At 40.8% G+C, this 24,841-nt stretch overlaps 1 protein-coding gene across 10 annotated transcripts in view; it reads right to left on the bottom strand.

Moving 5' to 3' along the window:
• Positions 1-628: 628 nt before the first annotated feature.
• Positions 629-24,841, bottom strand: part of CROCC2 (ciliary rootlet coiled-coil, rootletin family member 2) — a 107,926-nt gene continuing 83,713 nt past the window's right edge. For 9 of the 10 annotated variants that reach the window (XM_078389244.1, XM_078389245.1, XM_078389247.1 and 6 more), the window contains 7 exons: positions 24,004-24,124; positions 21,073-21,236; positions 15,475-15,915; positions 13,376-13,525; positions 4,969-5,100; positions 3,111-3,290; positions 629-1,786 (listed from right to left, as the gene is read on the bottom strand). In XM_078389244.1, the coding sequence (XP_078245370.1) occupies positions 1,703-1,786; positions 3,111-3,290; positions 4,969-5,100; positions 13,376-13,525; positions 15,475-15,915; positions 21,073-21,236; positions 24,004-24,124 (1,272 nt within the window). In that variant the 3' untranslated portion in view covers positions 629-1,702. Of the gene's footprint in view, positions 1,787-3,110; positions 3,291-4,583; positions 4,780-4,968; positions 5,101-13,375; positions 13,526-15,474; positions 15,916-21,072; positions 21,237-24,003; positions 24,125-24,841 lie in introns of those variants that run through there. The other variant, XM_020786425.3, reaches the window with a different exon arrangement.

Raw genomic sequence — 24,841 nt, 5'->3', positions numbered from 1 at the left:
GGCACAGTGGGGAATCAAATTCCCAACCAGATATCTAAACCACTGAGCTATCCAGCCAGCTATGTAAACTATGGGAGGTATGAAAAGTTTCTGGTCTGACATTCATATGTCTATCAGCACTTAAGGATATTACTTCTTCTAAAAATGCACTGTCTATAATGCATAGCTTGACCTGAATATGTACAACTGTCAGAAAGCTGTGTTAGTCTGTTGCAACAGAAGATGACAGCTAAGAATCTTGTGACTTCATGGAGACTAACAGGTTTATTGTAACAAACACCTTTGTGGACTAGAGCAGTGGTTCTTAACCTTTGTTACTCAGGTGTTTTTGGACTGCAACTCCCAGAAGCCTTCACCATCAGCTCTGCTGGCTGGGGTTTCTGGGAGTTGCAGTTCAAAAACACCTAAGTAACAAAGGTTAAGAACCACTGGACTAGAGTCTGCTTTGAGAGTTGTAAGAAGTTTGATCTTGCTGGCATAAAAGGTTATGGTATAATAAACCTGTAAACACTTTAAAGTTCTACAAAACTGGTGTTGAAAGCTGTTTTCAGGACTACATATCTGATAGTATGCAAATCATTACAGGAATGTATTTTGATATCAAAACAGTAGAAACCGTCCTTCTCCGTTTCTTTGGGAAATGTTTTTATTTCAAAAATGTGCACTACATGTTCAGAAAAAACAAGAGCATTCACAAGGAAAAAATGTGGAACAATGCTAACAGGTGATGTTCACAGCAACTTCAGGATGGTTTCCTGTCATCACCAAGGAAACCAAAGTTTGATTCCTAAAGGGATTTCCTTGGAGCCTGTCAGCCGGCAGAGTGGGTGGAATGTTGAATGTTAACACTCTGATGTATCTTGGGGCCAGCAAGTCATAAGATGACTTGGCTTTGAGTTAATCTCAGCCACCTGCCACCATGAAAATGGCTTGATGTTCACAGACACAGCAAAAGATTTGATCAGTCCCACAACATGGGCATACTTTGCTTTCTAACTTCTCCATATAGGATAGTACAATTTTGGTGCCTTCAGAAATACTGGACTCCTCTGTTTCTAGAAGGGCACATGATGTATGAACCTGTGATGACGCTGCCTGAGTGATGACAACCAAATAGCTACTCTGTCCATTGCCATATTAAGAGGATATGGTTGTGATATTGTGTGATGTACCAAAAAGTATTTGACAACAACACTTCTAATCAACAGGGAGAATAAAATAATCCAATGAATTATGGAAATGCAGAGGTATTTAAAAGATAGGTAAAACAGAATTTTACAGTTCATACACAACCCTACAGAGATCATGCAGGGATACACTACCCAGGGAGCCAAGCAACTGAGAATCCTCTCCTTGTCAAATAGCCTAAATTAATTTGTTAAGCATCAGTGCCTTGGGTTTCAAGCATCTTAGAGAGAACAGCTGTCATCACAGCAGGGTTTCCTCTTGGCAGCATGCTGCCTAGTAATCTGTTGGTTTTGCTGTGCCTTCCAAGTGTTCATTCAGTGCTATGTGCTATCTCAATGGGATGAGGAACTCTACTTGCAAAACCTGGAGGCCAGGTTTCTGTGATCATGAATCAGTTGTATGCTTTCAGTGCAAGAGACTGATAAATCCAGTGACTGAGCTGCAAGGTTCCCATTCAGGGCTAGTGGTTTACTGTTTGTTTATCTCAGGTCAGAGCACAACAATTTTTTTTGAATCATTTCCCTATGTGAAGCATCTGGTTCATGTATGCTTGTCTTCTTCTCACTTCTTGATCCAGCTGCACTTTCAGAGCATTGACCTGGGAGAATATAAATACAAATATAAACATGTTGGGTTGAATCTTTAGCTCAGTATTATAACTCCTCTAACAGTGAGCAGTACCAGATCCATTATAAGAGCCAGAAGGCAGGCTTGAGACAACACATCTTACTATTATTAGTACATTTTATCTCACCTTTGTCCTAAGGATTTCTAGGCATCTCACATAATCTTTTCTCTTATTGGTGTCCAAGCTACCCTGTGAAATAGGCTTGGAGATAATGACAAGCCGAAGCCCATATGAGAGATTTATGGTTGACTGAGGATTTGAACTCAGGATTTAAACCATGCAGTTCATAACCATTATGATACACAACTTGTTCAGCTTCTTGGGTGGAGGGGAGATGCAGCAACATCAGTTTTCTTGAACAATATTAATCAGTGCAATCCAACTCACTCCTTAGTTGAGTTTAGTTTCTTTTAAGTACTGGAGAAATCCAAACAAAGAACTGTAAAAAACATTAATTCAAGTTATGTATGTATATAGGCCTGCCTTGTGAAGAAAGGTCTCCTATTGTGCTTCCTGGCCCTGTTTGTTAAGAGGGGTGTGTTGGGAACTTTTGAAGGCTAGCTCACATGTTGCAGTCACAGATGCTGCACATGCATTTTTTTAGGTAAAATACTAGTGACTTCTTCAACTCAGGTACTTTAGAATCAAGCTTTCATCCATTCACATATGGAGAATTTGATGGGCGCAGTCAATATTTAACTGACTCTATTTCAAATCATCTGGGAAGTTGGGAAAGAATCAGAAGAAAAACGAATCTAAAAAGAGTATTCGCAAAGGCTTTCACAGCTGCGATCTAATGGTTGTTGTGGGTTTTTCGGGCTCTTTGGCCGTGTTCTGAAGGTTGTTCTTTCTAATGTTTTGCCAGCCTCTGTGGCCGGCATCTTCAGAGAGTGCTGTCCTCTGAAGATGCCGGCCACAGAGACTGGCGAAATGTTAGGAAGAACAACCTTCTAAAAAGAGTAATTTGTTATTCTTCATTGTCTTTACCATTTTGCCATTGCAACATGCCAATGGCCCAAGTTCTTTCCTCATACTTCCATCACCCCAGTTCTCACTATCAACACTCCAGATTTCATGGCACATTTTGCATTATATTCCTGAATTTGAATATTTTCCAGTCACAGAACTCAAGCATTACTAAGTACCCAGCTTGCTGGGAGGGGGCAATGTATAGCCTGCATAGTTAAACTGTAAACTGCCCAGAGAGTGCTTTAAGCAACATGGAACAGTATATAAGCAGCATGCTTTGCTTTGGAATCTTGATATGAAACCTCTTCTCTCTCTCTAGCCTAACCTGCTCCTCCAGGCTTTTTATTTTTTGCCGATGGGTCTTCTCGCGGGACTCTACCATTCGTTCAGTTTGGAGCTGGGCACTGTGCAGCCTTTCTGTTTCCAGCTTTATGTCCAGCTGATGTCGGGATGTTAGCTCCATCAGACGCTGAGCATGAGTCTGTTCCTGGTCTGCAATCTGGGCCTAGAACAAGTACACAGAATATGGTCCAGCTTCTTAAGTTCCACAATGCTGTGATCCTGATAGTCTGAACACCCTGGAAGTCTCATATTTTAAAAAGAGAAGCTGGATCTTAGTGTCTAGTGCTCTGAAGCATATTTTCTCTTATTATAATAGTACGTGATTGCACAAGGGAACTAATGTTCCCTTTATTGTATCCGTCCATATTCAGGGGAGTGGTATAGTGTAAATGGTGAAGTACAGGTGATAATCATGACAGTTCTCATAGCCATGCACCCAAGGAGAATCCAAAAGTGCAAGCAGGATCCCCAGAAGGATCACTGTTTTGTAAACATAATGGGACTTAATTACTCACTGAGGACCAATTCACCCCCAGATACTTTGCACAATCACAGGAGTGCCTCATAGCAGTATGGGGCTGCTTGGAAAATCCACGTCCCTCTCAGCTGCTGAGAGGATTGTAGCTAATTTTATAGGGAACAGACAGGATGAGAAGGAGGATAGGTTATTTTAATTCTGGTGCTCCCACATCATGGCCACTGGCCCTATTACACCAGATTTTAATAGTCCATTTCTCACTTGTGCACCCTTTTTACTCATGGGTCCCCCTCCCAAGTGGGTGACTATCAGTTTTCGGAATGTACATTCTGCAGCATCAATGCAATGGGCTCTCAGAGGGAGACTTTGCTTCAACAGGGAAGGAGACACCATCCACACTTGTTTAACTAGCTTGCTCTTCCTATCCATGTATTTTCCCCACATTATAAATAACTTTCCACCCGGCAGGTCACAGAGCACACAACCAATTCCTTGTTTTCTGCTCTTGCATGTTTTTCATTTCATCCTATCTTGTAAACACACATACTAAAACTGAGTCATGATTCATCCTCTGATACAACAGGATTGTATGGTTTCAGAAACGCTGGTGACACTGAAGATGAGCATTTACTGAGAGCATGTGACAAGAACATTTTGCCCACGGGTTGCACAAGCGGGGAATGGGTGGGTGGGAAACAAATTGGCTGTCAGATCACAGGATGACTTTGCAAAGCTAACAACTGACTTCACAACGAATGTGTGTCCTAAAAATAATTAGGGAGATTGTGAGGGGTAAATGTGACAATAAAGGGAATACACATTTTCTCCAGATTAACATCTTCCCCCTCCCATAATGGGATTTCCACAAGGATACTGCCTTGGCAGTAAAATTTGCAAATTAAGCTCATGTTTACATTCCAGTGATAAATCACAAAACAGAGCATACTAGATGCAAGATAAGTCAGAGTGGAAAATCACAAGCAGGGAACTATTTGAGGTGCTCGCTACATCCTAAGTGTATTGTCTACTTTAACCCTCCTAAGGCTGCTTCCAGACAAGGCTTTTATTATACAATAATAAAATTATTTTGTGAAGGGAAAAATACATTTTCAATCTGTAAGCCACTTGTGATTGTTTCCTTTGTTGCTTTCATTTTATTCTCACCAGAGGATACCTGTTACATGAAAAAAGGACAGAATAGCTGTTCAGTACCTGCTAACTTCAAGTAGTAGAAGCCCTCTGTCTGGAAGCAGAGGTTTTATCCACAGTGACCTGTGGGACAAAATCACCTTGGACAACATTAAACAGGATAGTCATTAACTCCTTATCATGCTCCCACATGGATTCAGTGAGTCCACCTGACCTTCAGATGTTCATTTTGCCTCAGAGTGTCTTCCAGTTCTTGCTGCAAACTGCTCAGAGACTGGTCCAGTTGCTCTCTCCTCTGACTCAGCCTGAAGGTGTCACTTTCCTTCCTGAATTTCTCTTGCTTTTCCTGAGGAGAAGATACCAGAGTGCTTTTATACAATATCTGAAGCTGGTCTTGCATGCTGCATTTCTGACATCTGTCAAGAATTCTGATGACTCTTCAAGTTTTAATAAATTTAAAGCTTTGTGAAAGGTGGAAGGGGTTTTGCAAGCTCCATGAAAGACGGCAGAACAGGTTTAAGTTCCTTGAAGAATTTGGGATGGCTTTAGCAAAGTGTTATTACAATTTTCAGTATTTATGATCAGTGGAAGTCTTAGCTCTCCAGCAACAAGTACAGCTCTCTTAGCTGCAAGGCACAAATGCACAGTCACTTTTTCTTTGTTTTCTTTTAAAAATAATTAAAAAAATAGTCTCTAGCACATGAACTTGCTCCCTTCCAATTACTTTGTTATTTAATACCTTGCTGAAAATTTGGTGTTAATGTGGAGAGCACTGGGAAGCACCTTCACTCAAATAAAGCAAATTATGGCCAAGAAAGAATGGATTCCCAGGATTATGCTGAGAAACAGCCAGAAATGAGAAAGAATGAGGACGAGCAGCAACTAAATGAATATAAAATGTGATCCTCAAGAAATCGCTCCAAGAAACCATGCTGAAATATGGTAGAGGCCTGGGAAGTCCTACTCTCAACATCTTCCCTACCCAGGAGTAAATCATACTTTCATAAATTCAGCACCAAGGTCTAAAAATATGGTTATAGGTATATTAGATGAACTTGCCTGGGGCACAGATGACACAGGACTCCTAGTCACAGAAGTGCTGTAAGCAAGTTCAATCAAGTACAGTATCTGACATCTAGAAGTGGATATTGGGAGCAGAACCTACATGTGTGTGCTTATTCTGTCATGGTTACACCCCCTGCTAGTTAGTGTGTTAGGCATCTGGGTGTAGAACCAGAAGTTGGGAGTTCGATTCCCCACTGTGCCTCTTGTGAGGAGAGTCACCCCGTGTGGCCTTCAGCAAGCTGTACAGTCCCAGGATGCCCTCAGTAGAAGGGAAGGGTAAACCACTTCTGAACACTTTCTACTCAAGAAACCCTGAAAAGGGTCTCCATAAGTCAGAACTGACTTGACAGCACACTATAATCATCATCATCAATCCATGAACAGGGATATTGTCTTTTGCCCTGTTTCTAGACAGATTTTAAGATTCTTGTAAAAAAACAGTAAAATAGATCACAGAAGCAGATACACCCTGAGCCACTGACATAGTTAAAGACTGTGAAGACATTGTTAAAAGATTGTGAAGCTTATAAGATTTTACTATGGGCAGTACACCAAACTTAAGTTTTCTACTTTACCAAGTATGAGGAAAGAAGCATCATGAAGGCTGATATCTCCACGCAACTCTGAGAACAAAACTAAGTGCTTCAGCATTTCACAGAAGAATGTCTCAGCCAACAGATACTTTGCATCTGCTACCTAACCTACTGTCAGGATGTTTATGTAATGAACACTCTGAAAGTTTATTACATATGTTAATAATGCTACTAGTATCTTCTGCAACCCACTTGAATCCCTCCCCATCCATCTAAATGTTGTACCTCCTGTGTTTGAAAGACAGAGTGTAATCCACAAAAGCTCACACTGAAATTAATCAGCTAATCCTAAAGGCACCTCAAGACTTCTTTTGTTGTTGCACAACAAACAGACTAACACACTGGCTACCTCTTTGAAAAACCACTTTTCTGTTTATATAGCATATATATTGGCTCTACTGCATGTTTATCACTACTAGATCTAGCTAGAGAAGTAATGGTGGTGAGGAATGAAACAACCTTTTTCTATTTTCCCCTCAAGAAAAAGCCCTCCCAATTCTCTTCTCAGTCCAGTGCAAATGAGGATCCCTTTGTTTTAAAACATAGTTACTCATAACAAATCATGGGAAATCTAGCTTGCATATTGCCCCACTCCACTGTATTTCCTCATCTGCCAAGTTCTCTAGGACAGACTTGAGCTGCATATCCAGAGAGACCAAACCATGATGCTGGAAGAGACAAGAATCCAATGCAGGGGGAGTGGGGGGAGGACTGAACCGAGTTGGGGGAGAAGAGCTGTCCAGTATTTTGCTCAGTGAAGAGGACTGTTCTATGTGAAAAGGCTTCCACATAATAGCTGTGGTGGGATGGGATATTCTGTCCTTTTAATATGGCATGCAAACTTACTAAAAGAGAATGTTAAATGGAGCTGGGGAGAGGCAAAATCCAGAATAAATAATCGGCCACATCCGGATTTCCCCTCTGGAGACATCAATAAAGGGTTTTATGAGCTTGATATGAATTACCCTCCCTGGCCATTTACAGCTGATCTTCTGGAACTCATTAGCTAGCTTCTCTCTTTCCTCAAGCCCAGAGAAAGGGGTTGTGCATGAGGGAATTCAGGGGCACATACACAAGGCTGTTTTATGCTTACAGAGATAAATATTTGCAATACTGTTTTGCCATAACAGGAAAATATCCCATTCATCACCCTTTTCATTTTCCCAGTTAGAAAAACCCATTAAAATGAAAACAATAAATACATTTCTAAAAATAGCCAAGCCTGACCATTCTTACAACTTTTGGAGCAGTCCGGCATGAACATTTCTTAAACCTGCTTCCTCAGGGAGGCTCACATCTGCTAGGGATGGCATGTCCCCATCAGCTGAGACACTAAAATACAATTCTTACATAGATTTTTTACACACAGAGCATTTCCAGGAAGGAAAATTTATATATTTCCAAGGATCAGCAGAGGGGTGCATTCCCTCTGAGCTGCTGGATCAAAACCTAAATGGAAACAAATTAAATTAAAATTAGGAATGCTTTGGAAATGCAGTGTGTGACAGAAGAGAACTTCATTTGGTCTATTTTTTTTCTTTGTATCCCATGGCAAAAAATAACAACAAGGGAGCCTGGTTGTGTTTTATTGTGAGACTATTGGAAGGACAGATCCTGGAGCTGAGGCTCCAATACGTTGGCCATCTCATGAGAAGAGAAGACTCCCTGGAAAAGACCCTGATGTTGGGAAAATGTGAAGGAAAGAGGAGAAGGGGACGACAGAGGACGAGCTGGTTGGACAGTGTCATTGAAGCTACCAACATGACTTTGACCCAACTCGGGGAGGCAGTGGAAGACAGGAGGGCCTGGTGTGCTCTGGTCCATGGGGTCACAAAGAGTGGGACAGAGCTTAATGACTAAACAACAACAGAACAATGGGTGACCTTTTTTTCTCTTTAAAAGTCAGCTTGCAAGCCATAACCCGTTATTTTCACTTTCTTCCATCCAATGATCTCTTCCATCTCAGAGAGGAAAGCAATTCTTGAGGAAAAAGTGGGCAAATAAGTAGGCACAGTTTCAGAGACAGAACACTATGTTACACTGATGGGAAACAACTGCCTCTGAAACATTTGGCCAAATCACACAGCATAATACTGAGAGGGAAATAATCTAAATCCATGTCTGCAGGATCCAAACTGAATGATCTACTGTGCTGGGTAGCCACTTCCATCATTTCCTGACAGCATCACTCTTGGAAGTCAAAGATTTTTTAAAGAAGTAATAGGAAGTGTAACTGTCTTTTCTGACAAGCCCAAACTGAGTTGCCAATCAGAGACTCATTAAAAAACAAGATTTCAGCACCACAGCAAGGTTTGAAGGCTAACTGCATATTTGGACAAGTGGAAGGAATGTGTTGGGTCCAATTACCACAATTCCTGTTTTGGATGCTGGCAAACCTATGGTATAGCATTTTCACCTGTCTTTCAAACACAGAACATGGACAAACACAAAACGATAGTATCAACTTGTAGGACCTGGTTATTAAAAGGTAAAAGAATGTATGTCACTCTAGCCCTCAGTATAGATTTAATGATATACTGTATAGTGGAATCTAAAAGACGTCTAATCAGAAGTAAGCTTAGTTCAGTTCATTGGGATTAGATCCATAGGATGTTCATAAAGTCAAATAAAGTCTGACTTTTAACTTTCCCAGGAGTCAGTGGAGTTTTAACATGAGTAGCTGGATAGCTCAGTGGTGTGGGTATCTGGATGCAGAATCAGAGGTTGAGAGTTTGATTCCCCACTGTGCCTCCTTGACAGGGGCTGGATTCAATGATCCATAGGGTCCCTTCCAGCTCTGCAGTTCTGAGTTTATAGATTACAAATGCTCAGAAGTCCCTGATTTCTTAGAAATGGCTGAGGGTTAGGTGTGTTGGTGCTCTTCCATATCTGGGTAGGATGGAGTGTTCTATTGTATATGCCTTTCTCCTGGCTCATTCCTGGTCATCTCGAAATAGTGTAGGACTTCACCAATATAAGCCACTTAGAGAAAACCACTGTTTTTGCAGGAAAACCTTCAAAATGATTTGATCAATATGTAGGAATGCATTTCTGTGCTGAAATTTCTTTTTTGGATCGTTTTTTAAAAATTAACTGACCAAAAATCGAAAGCTTCCAACCCAGAAGCTCTGATCATGGACATACCTTCACGGGAAGCATCACAGCATTAAACGGTGCACCTGGAGCAAAATGAAATACCCCCCCCCCCATACCTTTCAGGAGGTGCCAGAATTTCACCATGGTATTGACTAATACAAAACTTGTGCTGTGTGGATGGTGGGAAGAAAACCGATAACTTCACTGACCAATTCAATACATTTCAGAGAACAAATGTTCTCTGAGTGACATACATTCTTTTACCTTTTAATAAACAGGTCCTACAAGAATTCCTAATTCACTGCAGCAAAGCATATGCCAAAGAAAAATTTCCATCCTACAAGGTGTCGCAAGATTCTTCATTGCTCCTAATTCTTACTGCTCCCCTTGGAAATACTTCTGGTGGCAGCTGTCTATAAATTCCAACTGTGCTGAACTGATTAGAAGTTGAGGCAACACCTCCATAAACCAGAAATGCTGCAGATAGATCATGTTTATGGCACCAGAGTAGAAGAAAGAGACATATGCTAACATATAACAGGGAAACTTTTAATAATAATAATGTGCTGTTGAGTTGATTCCGACTTATGGCAAGTCTTTCCAGGGTTTTCTCAGTATAGAGTACTTAGAATTGGTTTATCATTCTAAGTACTCTCTTCTGGGAGCATCATGGGAGTGTGCACCTCATTCAAGACCACGGAGGTGGGCTCTTCTCCCAAAAAGGACAATGAGGGAATTGAACTCCTGATCCTTGGCTCCATAGCCAGATTCTCCAACCCACTGAGCTATACAGCTTTTTGGAATGTTTGTGCTCCTTTTGGCTGCACGTTACTGTACTTGCTTCTCTGAATAGGAAAGGATAGGAGGTAGCCCAGGGAAGTACTGTATATGCTAAAGAACCTCTGTGTATATGTATGTGAAACCTGATACTCTTTTTTAAATGAAAAGTTCTGAATGCATTGTTTGGACTGTATTCAAAACATCTGAGAGCAGTAATTGTGTGTATTGGGAAGTCACTGGATATAAGCCACAAAGAAAAAGTTACAGTAACACGTATACTCATTCCTTTTGCAGACGTTTCATGAGTCTAAAAGGACCAATAGGCACTGAGTAAGGTTCTTTTTCCATCTCTCTGTTTTTCATGAAATTACTTAGCACCAAGAGTAGTATGAAAAATCCATACATTATATGTATACCACCAAATATTAATCATATCACATGCACTTATGCATGTAGAGTTGCACAGTCCCCTTGTTTATATGAGCATGCAATATGATATTTTTTACTGCTTGTATAGCCTCATTCTTATCTTGTATTAAGGGTAAAAATGAAAGAAGGAGTAAAGTAGAGTAAAAATGAAAAGAAAAACTTGAGAAAAGTAGACATAACATTGTATCTTATAGTATGCATTAGAGTATAATGGCAGGAGAAATTATAGGCACATCCTATTTACGGGCAACACTATGAATTTTATTTGAAATGGTATCAAAGCTTTACCCATTTAACTCTGTAAAAATAATTATCAGTAACTTTAAAAAAAATCCAGCAAGATCAAGAGTATGTTACATAAACCCTCCTGTAGAACATCTGGAGACAAGCAGGAAAGAGGAAAACTGGACATGAGATGAACTGACTCTATAAAGACAGCCTTGATTGTGCAAGACCTGATGGGGCCATTAATGACACAACCTTTTGGAGGTCATTAATTCATAGGGTCACCACTATGTCAGAAGCAATTTGATAGCATATAACAACACAGAATGCCTTTTTGCTTTGTAACTAAAGAAAAAAGATCAAGCTACCATAAGAAAAAGGGAAGAAACTCTCAGCTCAGACTGAGAAGAGCAGGCAGAGGTGGGATGTGAAGAGCGCTGCCAATTGTTATCACTGCCTGCGTGAGCTGCCATTTCAGATTCCCCTTCCGGTCTCTGGCCTTTTACCCCCAATCTGTGAGCAGGGCAGCAGACCAAAGGAAGGAGAAGGAGAAGACAGGCAAATACTGCCCCAGGTCTTGCTCTAGCTAGATTGTCCTTCTTTGGCTCTCTTAACTATAAAAACCCAAATCTGGGATCCCTTCAACAATTATGCCCAAGTTTTGGCATTGTTTTGCAGCATTTTTCAAAGGCTTTGAGGCACTCAGGAGTCCCTCCACTGGGAATGCCAGCATCAATTTTTGGGGGGGCAGGGGTTTGGCAAAACACAGCTTTTGTGTTGCAAAATACTGTACTAGAAAACACTGCAAAACCTAGGCACAGGTTTGGAACAAAGAGGACAATGCAGGGGTTTGGAGTGTTAAGTAGGAACTCATATTTGATCTATAAGTTATACTGTTTTTAGGTCTGCTACAAAACATGGAATTTGTATTACAAAATACTAACAAATGTTTACAAAACTTGGGCTTAGGTTTTGAGGGGATCCCAAATTTCCAGGTTCACAGTTAACAGAAGCTCTTTTCTCCCAGCTACCCCTGGAATATTATATTTATTACTATGTTTTAATAATGTATTTTATGTTATTTGTAAGATGTCTTGTAAAAATTACAGACAGACCATTAACAGTGGTCTTTCTGGTGAGTGTGGTCCTGGTCTTCCTGGGGATGGCTGAAATGGCAGCATGATAAATAGGAGACAGATTATATCTAAGGCCTCCACCCGTGCTGAATGAGGGATTTTCTATATGCACATATATGGCCTCCCCGATCCCTCTCTCAAACCACCTATCTTCTCAGTCCAAAATTAATATACATCTTGGCCATCAAAATGAGTGTCCTCTGTCCTTCAAATGAAGGAACACTGCTGATTGTGGTCCTGAGCTGCCCCCCACCCCCGTGCTGGGCCATTCTCCTGTTTAGTGGCTGTTTGGTTTCTCCAACATAGAGCTCCGAAAATTCCACTTTGCATTGGACCACATATACTACATTGCTCCTCTTGTGTTTTGGTTTCCGGTCTTTTGCTAACATTGCTAAATACCTGACCACCATCTTAGCACCATTAGTTGGACACTCAGACCACCACATTCACAACTCAGAGGAGTTTGCGTCCAAGTCAGGGAACTGAAGCTAAATACTGATGAAACCATGGCATCTCACAAACACACTGAGGCAGACACTCATCCACCCAAAAGACAACACCAAAACACAACAGGAGCAATATAGTATATGTGGTCCAATGCAAAGAGAAGTGTTTTGAGTTGAATTATGGCAGCACCATGTTTGTCAAAACCCAAACACAGCATATCAGCACAAATACCTCATATCAACTGTCAAGCACAGTGTTGGAGGCCAGTGTTGGCCTTCTTTTGCAGCCACAGGACGTGGGCACCTTGCAGTCATTGAGTCAACCATGAACTCCCCTGTATACCAAAATATTGTAGAGCGAAATGTTAGGCCATCTGTCTGCCAGCTACAGTTTGGCTGAAATTGGGTTATGTGACAGGACAATGATCCCAAGCACACTAGAAAATCTACAACAGAATGGCTGAAAAAGAAAAGAATCAATGTGTTGCACTGTCCCAGTCAAAGTCGAGACCTCAACCTGATTGAAATACTGTGGCAGGACCTTCAGAGAGCTGTGCAAAAACTTCAATGAACTCAAGTAACGTTGTAAAAAAGAATGGGCCAAAATTCCTCCACAACAATGTGAGAGACCGATAAAGTCATATAGGAAACAATGACTTCAAGTTATTGGTTCTAAAGGTGGTTCTACAAGCTATTGAGTCATAAGGCGTACTTAGTTTTTCACACATGGAGATTGAGAGAGAGAGAGAGAGAGAGAGAGAGAGAGAGAGAGAATGTTAAATAATTGCATGGGGTCAGAGAAAGGGGTTTTGACTCTTCCCAACAGAAACTCCTCTCCCATTGTTACTCACATCTCGGAGATGTTCTATCTGCTCTTCCAGGTTTCTACATCTCAGCTCCATCTCACCCAGTTGATCTTGCAACAAATGGACTGTATCAGTTAAGTTATGGTTCTGCCTCTTGCTGTCTGACAAGGTTTGCCGCATAGAGTCCAGGCGATCCTGGCAAAACATTAGAACCCACTGAATCAGAATGGTCCACTTGGTGGGATAAATAAGGAGATCTTGTGCAAAATTTATTTATTTATTTATTTATTTATTTATTTATTTATTTATTTATTTATTTATTTATTTATTTATTTATTTATTTATTTATTTATTTATTTATTTATTAGATTTCTATCCCGCCCATCAGACCAAAGGTCTACTCTGGGTGGTTTACAAACTAAAAAAACAATTAAACCAATAAGCATATATTATAAATCCAAGATGGCAAAGGTATAAGAAATTAAGATATGGCAGGCCTGCCCAAATAGCCAGGTTTTACGTTTGTTCCTGAAATCACCCAGGGAGGGAGCCAGGCGGATTTCTACTGGCAAGTTGTTCCAAAGGCGAGGGGCCACTGCTGAGAAAGCCCGGTTCTTTGTTCTTTCCTTCTGGGCCTCCCTCAGCATTATGCCCCTCAGCCGCCCAACCTGGCTGGAATGAGTGACTCTGGCAGAACTGGGTGGGAGAAGGCGCTCTGCCAGATAGTGAGGTCCTAAACTGTTTAGGACTTTATATGTAATCGTAAAAACTTTGAAATCAATGCTGAAACGAATGGGCAGTGGGGGAAATATGGTGGTACCTTTTCACCCCAGTAAGAGGTCTGGCCACCGCATTCACCATCTGAAATTTCCGCGTCAGTCTCAAAGGTAGCCCCATGTAGAGTGCATTACAGTAGTCTAATCTCGAGACTACAAGAGCATGGACCAAAGTGGGGAGCACCCCCACATCAAGATAGGGACGCAGCTGGGCAATCCACCAAAGGTGGAAATGTGCGGAACGGACCACTGACAACACCTGGGTCTCCATGGTGAGCGCCGGGTCCAGATGTATACCCAAACTGATGTATACTGCAAACCTCACTCTTGGTGGCAAGAGTCACCCCCCCCCCAAAGAGATGGAGTTTCCCAGACCACTGATGTCTGGGACACCCATTTGAAGGACCTCTGTCTTGCCCGGATTCAGCCTCAGTCCATTCACCTGCATCCATTGCTGAACGGCCTCCAGGCAGCGCTCAAGGGATGAAACAGCATCCACTGTTGTTGGAAAAAAGGAGATGTAGAACTGAGTATCATCAGCATACTGATGACACGAAGCCCCACATCCCCTGATGACCCCTCCCAGCAGCCTTATATAGATGTTAAATAGCATTGGAGAGATAATTGAGTCTTGCGGAACCCCACAATTGAGGCTCCACGGGGCCAAGAAATTCTCTCCAATCTGCACTTTCTGGGGATGGTCCTCCAAGAAGGAACGGAGCCAGGCAAAAGCTAGGCCACCAATTCCCAACTTGGAGAGCCTCCCCAGGAGGATACTGTGGTTGATGGTATCAAAGGTGGCTGAGATATTGAGGAGGACCAGCAGAGACATTTTGCCCATGAGCCTCCCTCAATAGGGCGACCAATGCCATTTCTGTGCCCTGCCGTGGCCTGAAGCCAAACTGGAATGAATCCAGGGCATCGGTTTTATCCAGAAGAGCCTATGGATCTATATAAAAGGATGCAGAGGGTTTCTACAGCCCCCGCAAAGGTTGCATTTGCAGCCTATGTTCTGTTCTATTTCCAGCAGTACATATATTGAATGGCTTAGATTAGGGAGACACATACCCAGAGCCAGTGGATGAACATCTACAGTGGCTAAGGGTGCAATCAGATAGGGATTTGTCTTGCAATTTGGGGAGAAGGATCTTTTTTCTTTCATTTTTGTTCTTCTTTCCCTTCCAACGGAGGAAGGGCCAAATAGGATCGCTTGAAGTGTAGTGTGGTTTCCTGCCATGACACCACCCTATCTTTGCATGTGGATGCAAGGATTGCCCCAAATGATATAATGCATCTCAAAGTGATCTGTTTCAAAATGATCCAGGCTGGGACAAATTTTTGGTCTAGTTGTACCTTGAGTCTTATTACCTGAAGGAGACGACGGTCTTGCTCTGCAGCTGTCAGGGCTTTCTGGAGCTGTGAGATGTTCTCCCGCAGAGAAGAAGAGCCAGCAGTAGCGTCAGACAGTGCTTGAGACAAGCTCTGCACCCGGTCCTTTAGGTGGCTCTCTGTGCCTTCTGTCCTGGCTAGTGAGTGGGTTAGGTGGTCAAGTTCCTGCTGCAACAGTGCTCTTTTGCTCTCTCCATCTCCCAGCTGGGAGCGATGTACTCGGATCTGCTCCTGCAGGGACTGGATCTCGGTATCCCTCTCAGCCAGGCTGAGTTGGGCTCGCTGCAGCTCTCCTTCCACAGTCCTTTGGTTCAGTTCCAGCTTGGTGGCACGACCCTCTGCTGCCTCCAGCACTTCCTTCAGCTTCCTCTTCTCTGTCTCTAGCTTAGTCTCCTTGGCTTTCAATTTATTGACTTTCTCCTATAAGAGAAAAAAGAATCAGTATCTTTGATCCATTCCTTCCTCCCACAGACTTAAAAAAGTACTGAGTTTTTATTTTAGAAAATTAATTGTTGAAAGAAAGATTAAAAAGAGGGGGGAAGAAGGAAGTACACATACTACGATAATAAAGAGAGAGAATCGTTTATTGCTCAGTCAAAAGATCATTGCACTACAATATTAAAATAAACGGAGATAAAATAATGCATAAAATTGTTATATGAAAACTGCCACCTAACATCATACCTCTAGATTATATAACACTTCACACCGAAGATATCCACAAATTACTGCACTCCATGCTAAAATAGTACAGCTCAAAAGCTATGATAATAATATAAGCTGACTGTATGTCCACAAAAAGATTTGCTTGTAGTGGCCTTTGGTATAATTGCCATTTGCTTGTAGATCTTTCGACCACTGGAACATGAATGGTAAGTATTTATCTTTGCAACCTTAAGAGTGTGAGTCTTTTAGTGACTGTGAAAGCATGCATGATTGAACCACACTGATAATCAGTTAAATGCCAGTTCACATGAATATAGATTAAAAGTACATCATAGGCATCCTTCAGTCTCGAGAGACTATGGTAACATGCTCTGTATGGAGGACTTGGAACAGCGTCTAGTGTTTTGACGCTGTACGCGAAGTTGGAGTGTCCTCTCCAGGGCACAAAGCCTGGGTAAAATAATATGGAGGACAGGCTGTTACCCAAGCAAGCAGCAAATCCTCCCTCTCCACATCACTGATATAGTCCAATGGAAAGGCAAGAGCCAATACAACTGGTTCCAGCGACATGGCAGGAGTTGCCAGAACAGCAGCAGCTGCCTCGGGGACTCCGGCAAATATTTGTCTATTATAAAATTAATGTGCTGCAATACATCCAGCCAGAAAGGAAACACCATTGAGCACAACCATGTCATATGCCACAAGGAAGCATATTCTACTGGGGGGTGGGGGAATTGAAAGAATGTGCTTTGAAGATTAGACTAGATGGCACCACAGCCTTACTACTTTAGGTGACTATGGCCAGAAAGTGAGAGGCATCCCAATCTGAAATTTGGACAGGAGGTTCCCCAAGTTGCTCAGACCATGAGCTGTATAAACTGAGCACAGCAAGGAAGAATACTAAGCAAGAAACCTCAGCCGTATCCAGGAGCTAAGCCTGAAGGTGTATAGGGCTCAAAGAATGGTAGGGGTGGGGGCATCCATGCAAGCCCCATTCCTATATATCCCCAACACACCAAGAAGTCATGTAGGCCTTTGTGTATTCCATGTGAAGGTCTCCATAAGCACAGTAAGCACATTCTACTGGATTCCTTACAGCACTTTTGTGATCAGGGAAATGTGAGCATTTTCAGCCAAGGACAAAAAAGAAATGCAAGAGTAGGTGATACTTTTATAGCCCACTGAAATCATCATATGTGGATTTCACCAGGCACAGCTTTCTTAGATGTAAGTCAGGACAGGTGCAGGAAGCAGTATGGTTGTTGCTTTAAAGTTACAGCTGAGGCAGCTGTGGACTGGATTTAGACATGGCACATCCGCTGTAACTTTAAAACGACAACCATACTGCTTCCTGCACCTCTCCTGACCTATATCTAAGAAATATGTGCCTGGCTAAATCCATCTTGCCAACAACTTTTGGACTTTACATCTAAGAATAACTTCCCTCACAAAACCCATCTTGCCATGAACTTTTGGACTTTTAAGTTCTTCACACTGGTACAAGTGAGATGACGTGGTGTTCATCCATGAAAGTTCACATGTTGTATGATGTTTACAGTGATCTATAAAAGTATCACCTATTCTTGCAATAATAAAAGATATACAAAACACAGAATTCTTATCAGCAAAAATGTGAACAAGATTAGAGGATGTCTTTCCCCTGGGAGCTTTGACAGTGGGAAGGATGCAATTCCAGACAATGACTTTAAAATAAGGTGCTCTTAAAAATAAGATATCGATTAGTAGTTCCCAGTCGTGGGCCCCAGGTGTTCTTGGACTAAAACTCCCAGAAGCCTTCCCCACTAGCTATGCCAGCCAGGATTTCTGGATGTTACAGTCAAACATCTGGGGACCCAAGGTGGAGAATTACTGGTTTAGAACATGGGAAATGTTGGAGATGTGGACAATGTTCAGGTCACATGCACATATTGGTGAGAAAATGAACACACTCATTCTCTATTTTATTTGATACTGAGAAAAGAGCTGGCTATATACTGTACTTCCTACTTATCCCTTGAAAAAAAATTCCTGAACTATCTGAAAGGATCTATATAGAGAAATGATATGCAGCTAACTATTAGTTTAAAATCTCTATAATTTCTTGTGGGAGGGGTACTATCTGACCTCCTTTATCAGACTTTTTTTAAAAAAAAATTGGAATATTGCAATTATGATTACATTGATGTCATGACTGGACCTCAATAGAAAAATATGCTAATATAAGGCCATTATCAATAAATTTCAGCTGCAAACTGCTGCAGAGGCCTTGAGAGGGAAGTTTTCCTGTCAAGTAAGGTATAGTCGGATATCTGGGTCCTGTTTTTCTTCCACTCTCAAACTGGAATTGGGCTTCTGCCCACTTTCAGTTTCATGGGGAGCAGCTAGTACAGCCTCTGGCCAATCCAGGGCCAAAAATTGGCCCTTGGACTTCTGAAGCTTTTCACCCCTGATTTAGGATTTCTTGTTGTTATCCCTTTTAATTCATTCTTGATTTATTCACCACATCCAAGGAAAGATTGTGTGGTGGTAGGATGTACTCTCAGTACAGTACTGAAGATATAATTGGCCATAGGCAGAAAGCAAGTGAGTAATACTTGAGAGTGCTTTATTGTTTTGCAACCAACATGGTTCCGTTTCCGACACACCTCATGCACTCACAGTCTTTGCTATCCAGAAAAAAGTACCACTTACCACATTGTCAAGTTCACAATGAGAATTACGGAAACCACTGACATGGAAACTTACCAAATCCCAGCCTCATGGTAGCATTAAAGAAAAGGAAAGAATTATGTTTCTGTGGAAATAGATGCTGGTGAAGTTCATATCAGCCTAACCAGTGACACAATTAAATTACTGGTAAGACCGACAGCCGGAAGAAGACATTCGATAAAAGCTCTTGAGGAGAAGACCCATCAACCATTTTTCCCCATTGGGGTTCTCTATCTTTAATTTGAGTGTGTATCTCTTTATAGGAATAAGGATGGCTATTTTTTTAAGTATTAATCTGGGTACTAGGAAATACATTTCCAAGTACAACCAGTTATAAAGCACAGTTACACTATTCTACCAATGTTCCCTTAATGAACTTTTCCTGGTAAGGAAACAGATGGAAAAAGTGGCGGATAAGTGCAGAACTGTTACAGGCAGATAATGGCAACACCTCTATCCCCTGTAAAATTTCATGAATGAGATAAAGGGACTGCACAATAAAAATGTAACCTGGAAGCACACCTCCTGAGTACTCTAGAAAATCCTGGAAATGGTCGCCAGTGAATGTCACAGGTTGCATAACATGACAACCTGAACCCAACCCAACCCAAGTGGTTATCATTATTATCTATATCAGGGCAAACTGAGGCTAATGGGCCACAGTGGCAGCCCCCAAATCCATTTTCTAGGAAATTCACTGCTATAGTTGTGAAAAAAAAACAGTACTGGTTTTCCTTTAAAAGAAGTTACACCTTTTTTTAAATAAGTGGAATTCCATTAACAGGAGGCTTCTTTAGAAGGTATCCTCCAGCCTAGTGGTTCCCAACCTTGGGCCTCCACATGTTCTTGGACCACAACTCCCAGAAGCCTTCACCAGCACCTCTGCTGTCCAGCATTTCTGGGAGTTGAAGTCCAAGAACATCTGGAGGCAATCCAGCCCATCTCTTTACAACTCCTCTATATCTTTTACAAATACTTCAGCCTTAACAACCACCAGGTATGGGTTAGTGTAAAAGAAAGAACCACAACCCCTATCCTGTTAATTCCATTTGATCCCCTTGTGGATATGGATAACTGCTCAAAAGTAAGCATTAAATAACATGTACTTCTCAGGACAACTATCGTAAAGCCTAGCATTCCCTGCTCCATGTTAACAATTTCTCATAGGATTTTTTTCTATCTACCCTCTTAACTAACTGACTAATTAATTGTGTGCCATAATGTTACTTCTGATTAATGGTGACCATTTCTAGGATTTTCTAGAGTGAGGAGTAGTGTACCAGTCCCTTCTTCTAAGGTGCTGTGGGACTATGCAGTTTGCCCAAGGTTACATAGGCCGGCTCTTCTACTGGGAAGCATAGTGGGGAATCAAATTCCCAGCCTCTGCCTCCACGAACAAATACTTAACTCACTGAGCTATTCAGCCAGCTATCTAGCCCTTGGGGGGGCTCTCATGAATATTATTAGGGAGGTGCCATCTTTTGGGGTTATATTTTACACAGAGCATTTCTGCTCAGCAAAGTTGCAAGAGGGAAAGACAGGCAGGTGAAATTGATGAATTGATTGACCTTGAGAAACGCTGAATGCCTCTGCATAAGATCAATATAAAGGTGGCAGCAGCAGCAAAGTATGAGTGAAAGCATGAGCAGCAGAAGAAGCAAACCGGCAGAAGAGAGGAAGGAAGAAGGAAGGAAGATGGAGGAGCTGCCGAATGAAGCAACAGAATGAAAATATACTGCCAGATGATGTAAGAGGAGTGTGCATGAATATTTCTTCATGAGTGAGAGAAAACAGAGAAGAAACTGTTAAAGGATTGATGAGCTCTGAAATTACAGAGGCTATAAGCAACTAATTTAAAAGCAAGTAATAAGCAATGAGAAACTGTTATACCTTTTGGACAAGTATTTAACTCACATGAATTAAATGTGAATCATGCTTTTGTAAAATAAATAACTTTAAATTTATTCAAGTTAAGTCTCTGCTGTGCACTCTGATATATACAAAGGGGACTACAAACCCCATCACCATCTACCTGTTCTTTAAAAAGTGTACAATTAAAACAAAGTATCAATGAGGCAAACATGCTTTGGGGTGTGTATCGTACATGGACATTAATCAGAGGGCACTGGGTGATTGTTACTACAGTATATGCGTTCAGGAGCAGACCTGGCTTTCCTGTGATGTGACTGTGTTTGCACTTACCTGTAATTCCCTGTTCTTTATCTGAGAAACATGCAAACTGTGCTCCAAAGTGGCCAACTGTTCTTTGAATGCCTGTCGCTCCTTTTCTGCTTTGCGAATTGTCTCCTCTTGTAGCATCAATGCTGCCTGTGCACTGCTTAGATGGCCATCTACTCCCCGTTTGCCTGAAGGTAAAAAGAAAATAATGCTCTTCAAAGGAAATGCTTGTTGCAAATTTCTATATATGCTAGAGTACTGAAAAGTCATCTAAAAGAAGCATTTTTGTATATGTTGTTGGACAATTGCATTGTGCTACCTGTTTGACCACCTTAAATTCATGTCCTAAGAATAACAAGTTAAACTCACTTAAACAATCCCTCCTTCTTGAATGTCAGTCATTAGGAAGGGGTAAGTTATCAAGTATCCCAAGCCTCATAAAGGATTTATTTGTCCAATAGGCTATATCAGAAAATTCCTATTGGAAATGATAGTGAGCTGCCCTAGCATAAATACCACCTTTTAGCTCCCCCATGCTCTTGTATTTTCCCTAATCCCTGATATCTTCCTATGTTACAGAAAGCTAGGTGGAAATATCCATGACTGAATGAGGGTAGGGTTAAGCGTGATTTGGATTGACATAAGAGTTCCTATTTGTTTAAGGTCAAGGGTCACCATAAATTTGTTGCCTGTAAAAAGATTTTATGAAAGTCCACTTTATTGTCATGAGCCAGCAGCAGGACTTTTAATGTACGATTAGCAGTAAAATAATAATATAACAACAAGAACAATAACTGCCAATTAGATAAGGGGAAATGGAACTAATTGTTATTATGTTAACAGCTAGACTGATATTTGCAAGGAACTGGAAAAATAATTGATGTTAGAAGAATGGTATAATGAGATGTGGAATCTAGCTATCAATAATAAATTAACTTGTGAATTGAAAGTTAGAAAAGGATTATTGAAGGAAAATAGTTTTAATGGGATTTGGAATCCTTATATGGAATATGCATTTGCAAAATAAAGGTTATACCCCAATACAAGAGTCACTATATTTTTGGAAAGAGACGGGGCACATGATATAAATTAAGATGAAATATATTGATGGGAATATATAAATATATATAAATTTATAATCCCGATGGTGGTGGGTTACACCGTATATTTGAGTTTGATTTTATTTGTCATTTATGTTTTTGTTATATTAATAATGAAAATGATGATGATAATGGGGAGAGGAATTAAAACCTGAGATAGAATCTTTTATGTTGCTTTCTGAGCTTTGGCTTATGCAAATCATGCACAGTATCTGAGAAATCCAAGTATCAGACAATCTTTCTTGATACATAAGTGTTCTTTTAGATTTGCCCTTAACATATAATACAGACTGGAGAAGTGGAGCAGAAAGGCGCTGAAAACAGAGTGGCAAACAGAGGTAGCTTACTCTGAACCCTCTTTATAGACACTGCCAGAGAAAGAATGAAAATAGGACGGTCTATATTATGATTCATCATTTTGGACAACCGCTATAGCTTGGTAGCATGATATAGCTGTGGGGCTGTCCTAAAGGGTGGTAGACAACTGGAGCTGCTGCAAAGCAATATTATAACTGCCTCAGTTTCTATGTGTTCCTATGCCCTGCCTTTACCACATTGTTCACCAAAATTCTTCGTATTTTGTTTTGTCATAAAACAACCAGAAGGTATATTGGAGTATAAGATGACAATGAGTTTCAGCATGTAATTGAGACATGATGGGATCTTTCCTGAGCCAAGATGAAATAAATATTTTACTCATTTGTGTGGGAAACGGAACAATTCTAATTTAAGGTTTGGGTGATTATTTAAAACATAGGTGTGTACTCAGTCTGGGGCTTGCTCATCAGCTAGGCCTGCAGTCCAACTGTAAGGAAATCTAAGCTGATCACAATCAGAAAAAAAATCTTTCTTTAGCCCTGGTCACCGAGTATGGTATAAGGAGAGAAGGAACAAAGAAGGTTTCAAGACAGGATTCTGTGGGAAACTGAGTGAACTATACTTGTCACAGAAAGAATTTCAGGTGACTGAGTAAGTGAGCACCACCTAACATTTGCAAGCAATTTGCCATTAGAGAGCAAGTTTTTAAAGCAATTTCCACAGGGAAAATGATAGGAAGAGAGAGCATGAGGGCCTTAATGGAGGAATCCTTCATGAGTGAGTAATGCAGAAGGCAATCAACATGCCATAACCAGAATATTTGTGAGACTGAGCCCCAGGAAATAAAAATAAGCTTTTCCAGAAGAGCATTGGAATTTGGAGAGGATAGTGAGAAGCACTACCGCACTACCCTTTTCTTATTCTCTTATCTCTGTGTAAGAAAAAAATGAAGCACATCTATTATTCTGCTTGATCCCAGAGCATGGAGGAGCTACAGGTGAGAATTCTTATGCATAGTTTGCATGAGAACACCATGTTTGTATACATTTAGATGTCTCTCTAAAGGACTCAGCCAGCAGTAGCAGCCCCAAAATCATACTTATCCCAGGCCCCATAAACCCCCTGGGTTACCCTGTAAAGTTGAGCATGGGGGGAGCCAAAAGGTGATATTTATGCTAGTGCAGGCCTCAATCCAGAACATTATTTAAAATTTAAAAAAAACTGGGGAGGTTGCTGTTTTGAAAGAAGAAGCATTCAGGGAAGAAAATACATCTTTTCCATACACCCTTTTCTAAATGTCAAGTAGAGAAAAGATTTACAGATTCCTCCTTCTGGCTGTTTCTCCACTTAAAATGGCAGCTGATCACATCTATTTTTCTTTTCTTTTTTAAAAAGGTCTCCTTCCAAATATATTCTTGCTATGTTAGCAAAGAAATAAATAATCATATTAGTATGGAAAATTAGAGGTGCATCCCTTCAAATGCACAGGAAACACAATGGAAGAGCGCATAAAGAAACATGGAAAAAGAGAACAGGCCTTCCTCGCAGTCTGCTAAAAATTTTTGGAGTTGCAGGATACGGCTCTTAGTCCGGTCATGATCAGATTCCATTTCATTCATCTTATGGCTCATATTCATCACTTGAATTCTTAGATCATCCTAGGAAGAAGAAATAGGCACACATTCATGTTTCTTACAAGGGAGGACAATGAAAAACATACGAAGTTAAGGTAGCAGGTAACTTTTTTGAATTTTTTTTGCCGTATTTATCTCATCAGTTTCATAGAATACAGAAACCAATTTAAAAATATACATCTAAAAATGACTATATAATCCCTCATGAAAAAGCTGAAGTCAAGAAATATAAAAAAATCAACCACATCTTAATTAGCTTTTGAAATGGTTTTTCTGTAGGGAAAGGGTTTTAAGAGTGTTACTAATATGAGGTCCCATGCTCAACTCAATCAATCTAATTTTGGAAAAAGTGACTCAGAGCAAGACTTAATTCACTGCGCTGAATACATGAGTGTCTCAAATTTTCTTATCAACCATTTAACCAAAATAATTTATTTAGTGTATTCTTTAGCGATACACCTTGCAAGTCCTCAGAAAAGAGTTTATATGTACATGGGAGGCAGAAGAAAGTTTCAGCTCTGCCCATTACCTGTTGCTGTTGTCATCCAGGCCATAACTGCATGCTAAAAAAAAACATGCATTGAATCCTCAGAAAATCTTGTCATGCCACCCAATATCAAGCTGTATGGCACTTGAAAAGGGCATCCAATCTTGTTCTTTTCTGTTTTGATTTTTACAGATACATGTCAGTTTCAGGCAGTACAGGACTGCTCCACAGAGAGAGGGAAAGTGGGAGAGAAA

Source organism: Pogona vitticeps, chromosome 3 (genome assembly GCF_051106095.1).
Source record: "Pogona vitticeps strain Pit_001003342236 chromosome 3, PviZW2.1, whole genome shotgun sequence".
Classification (NCBI taxonomy): Eukaryota; Metazoa; Chordata; class Lepidosauria; order Squamata; family Agamidae; genus Pogona; species Pogona vitticeps.
Note: the sequence above shows the minus strand (reverse complement) of the source record. Positions and strands in the feature narration are given on the sequence as shown.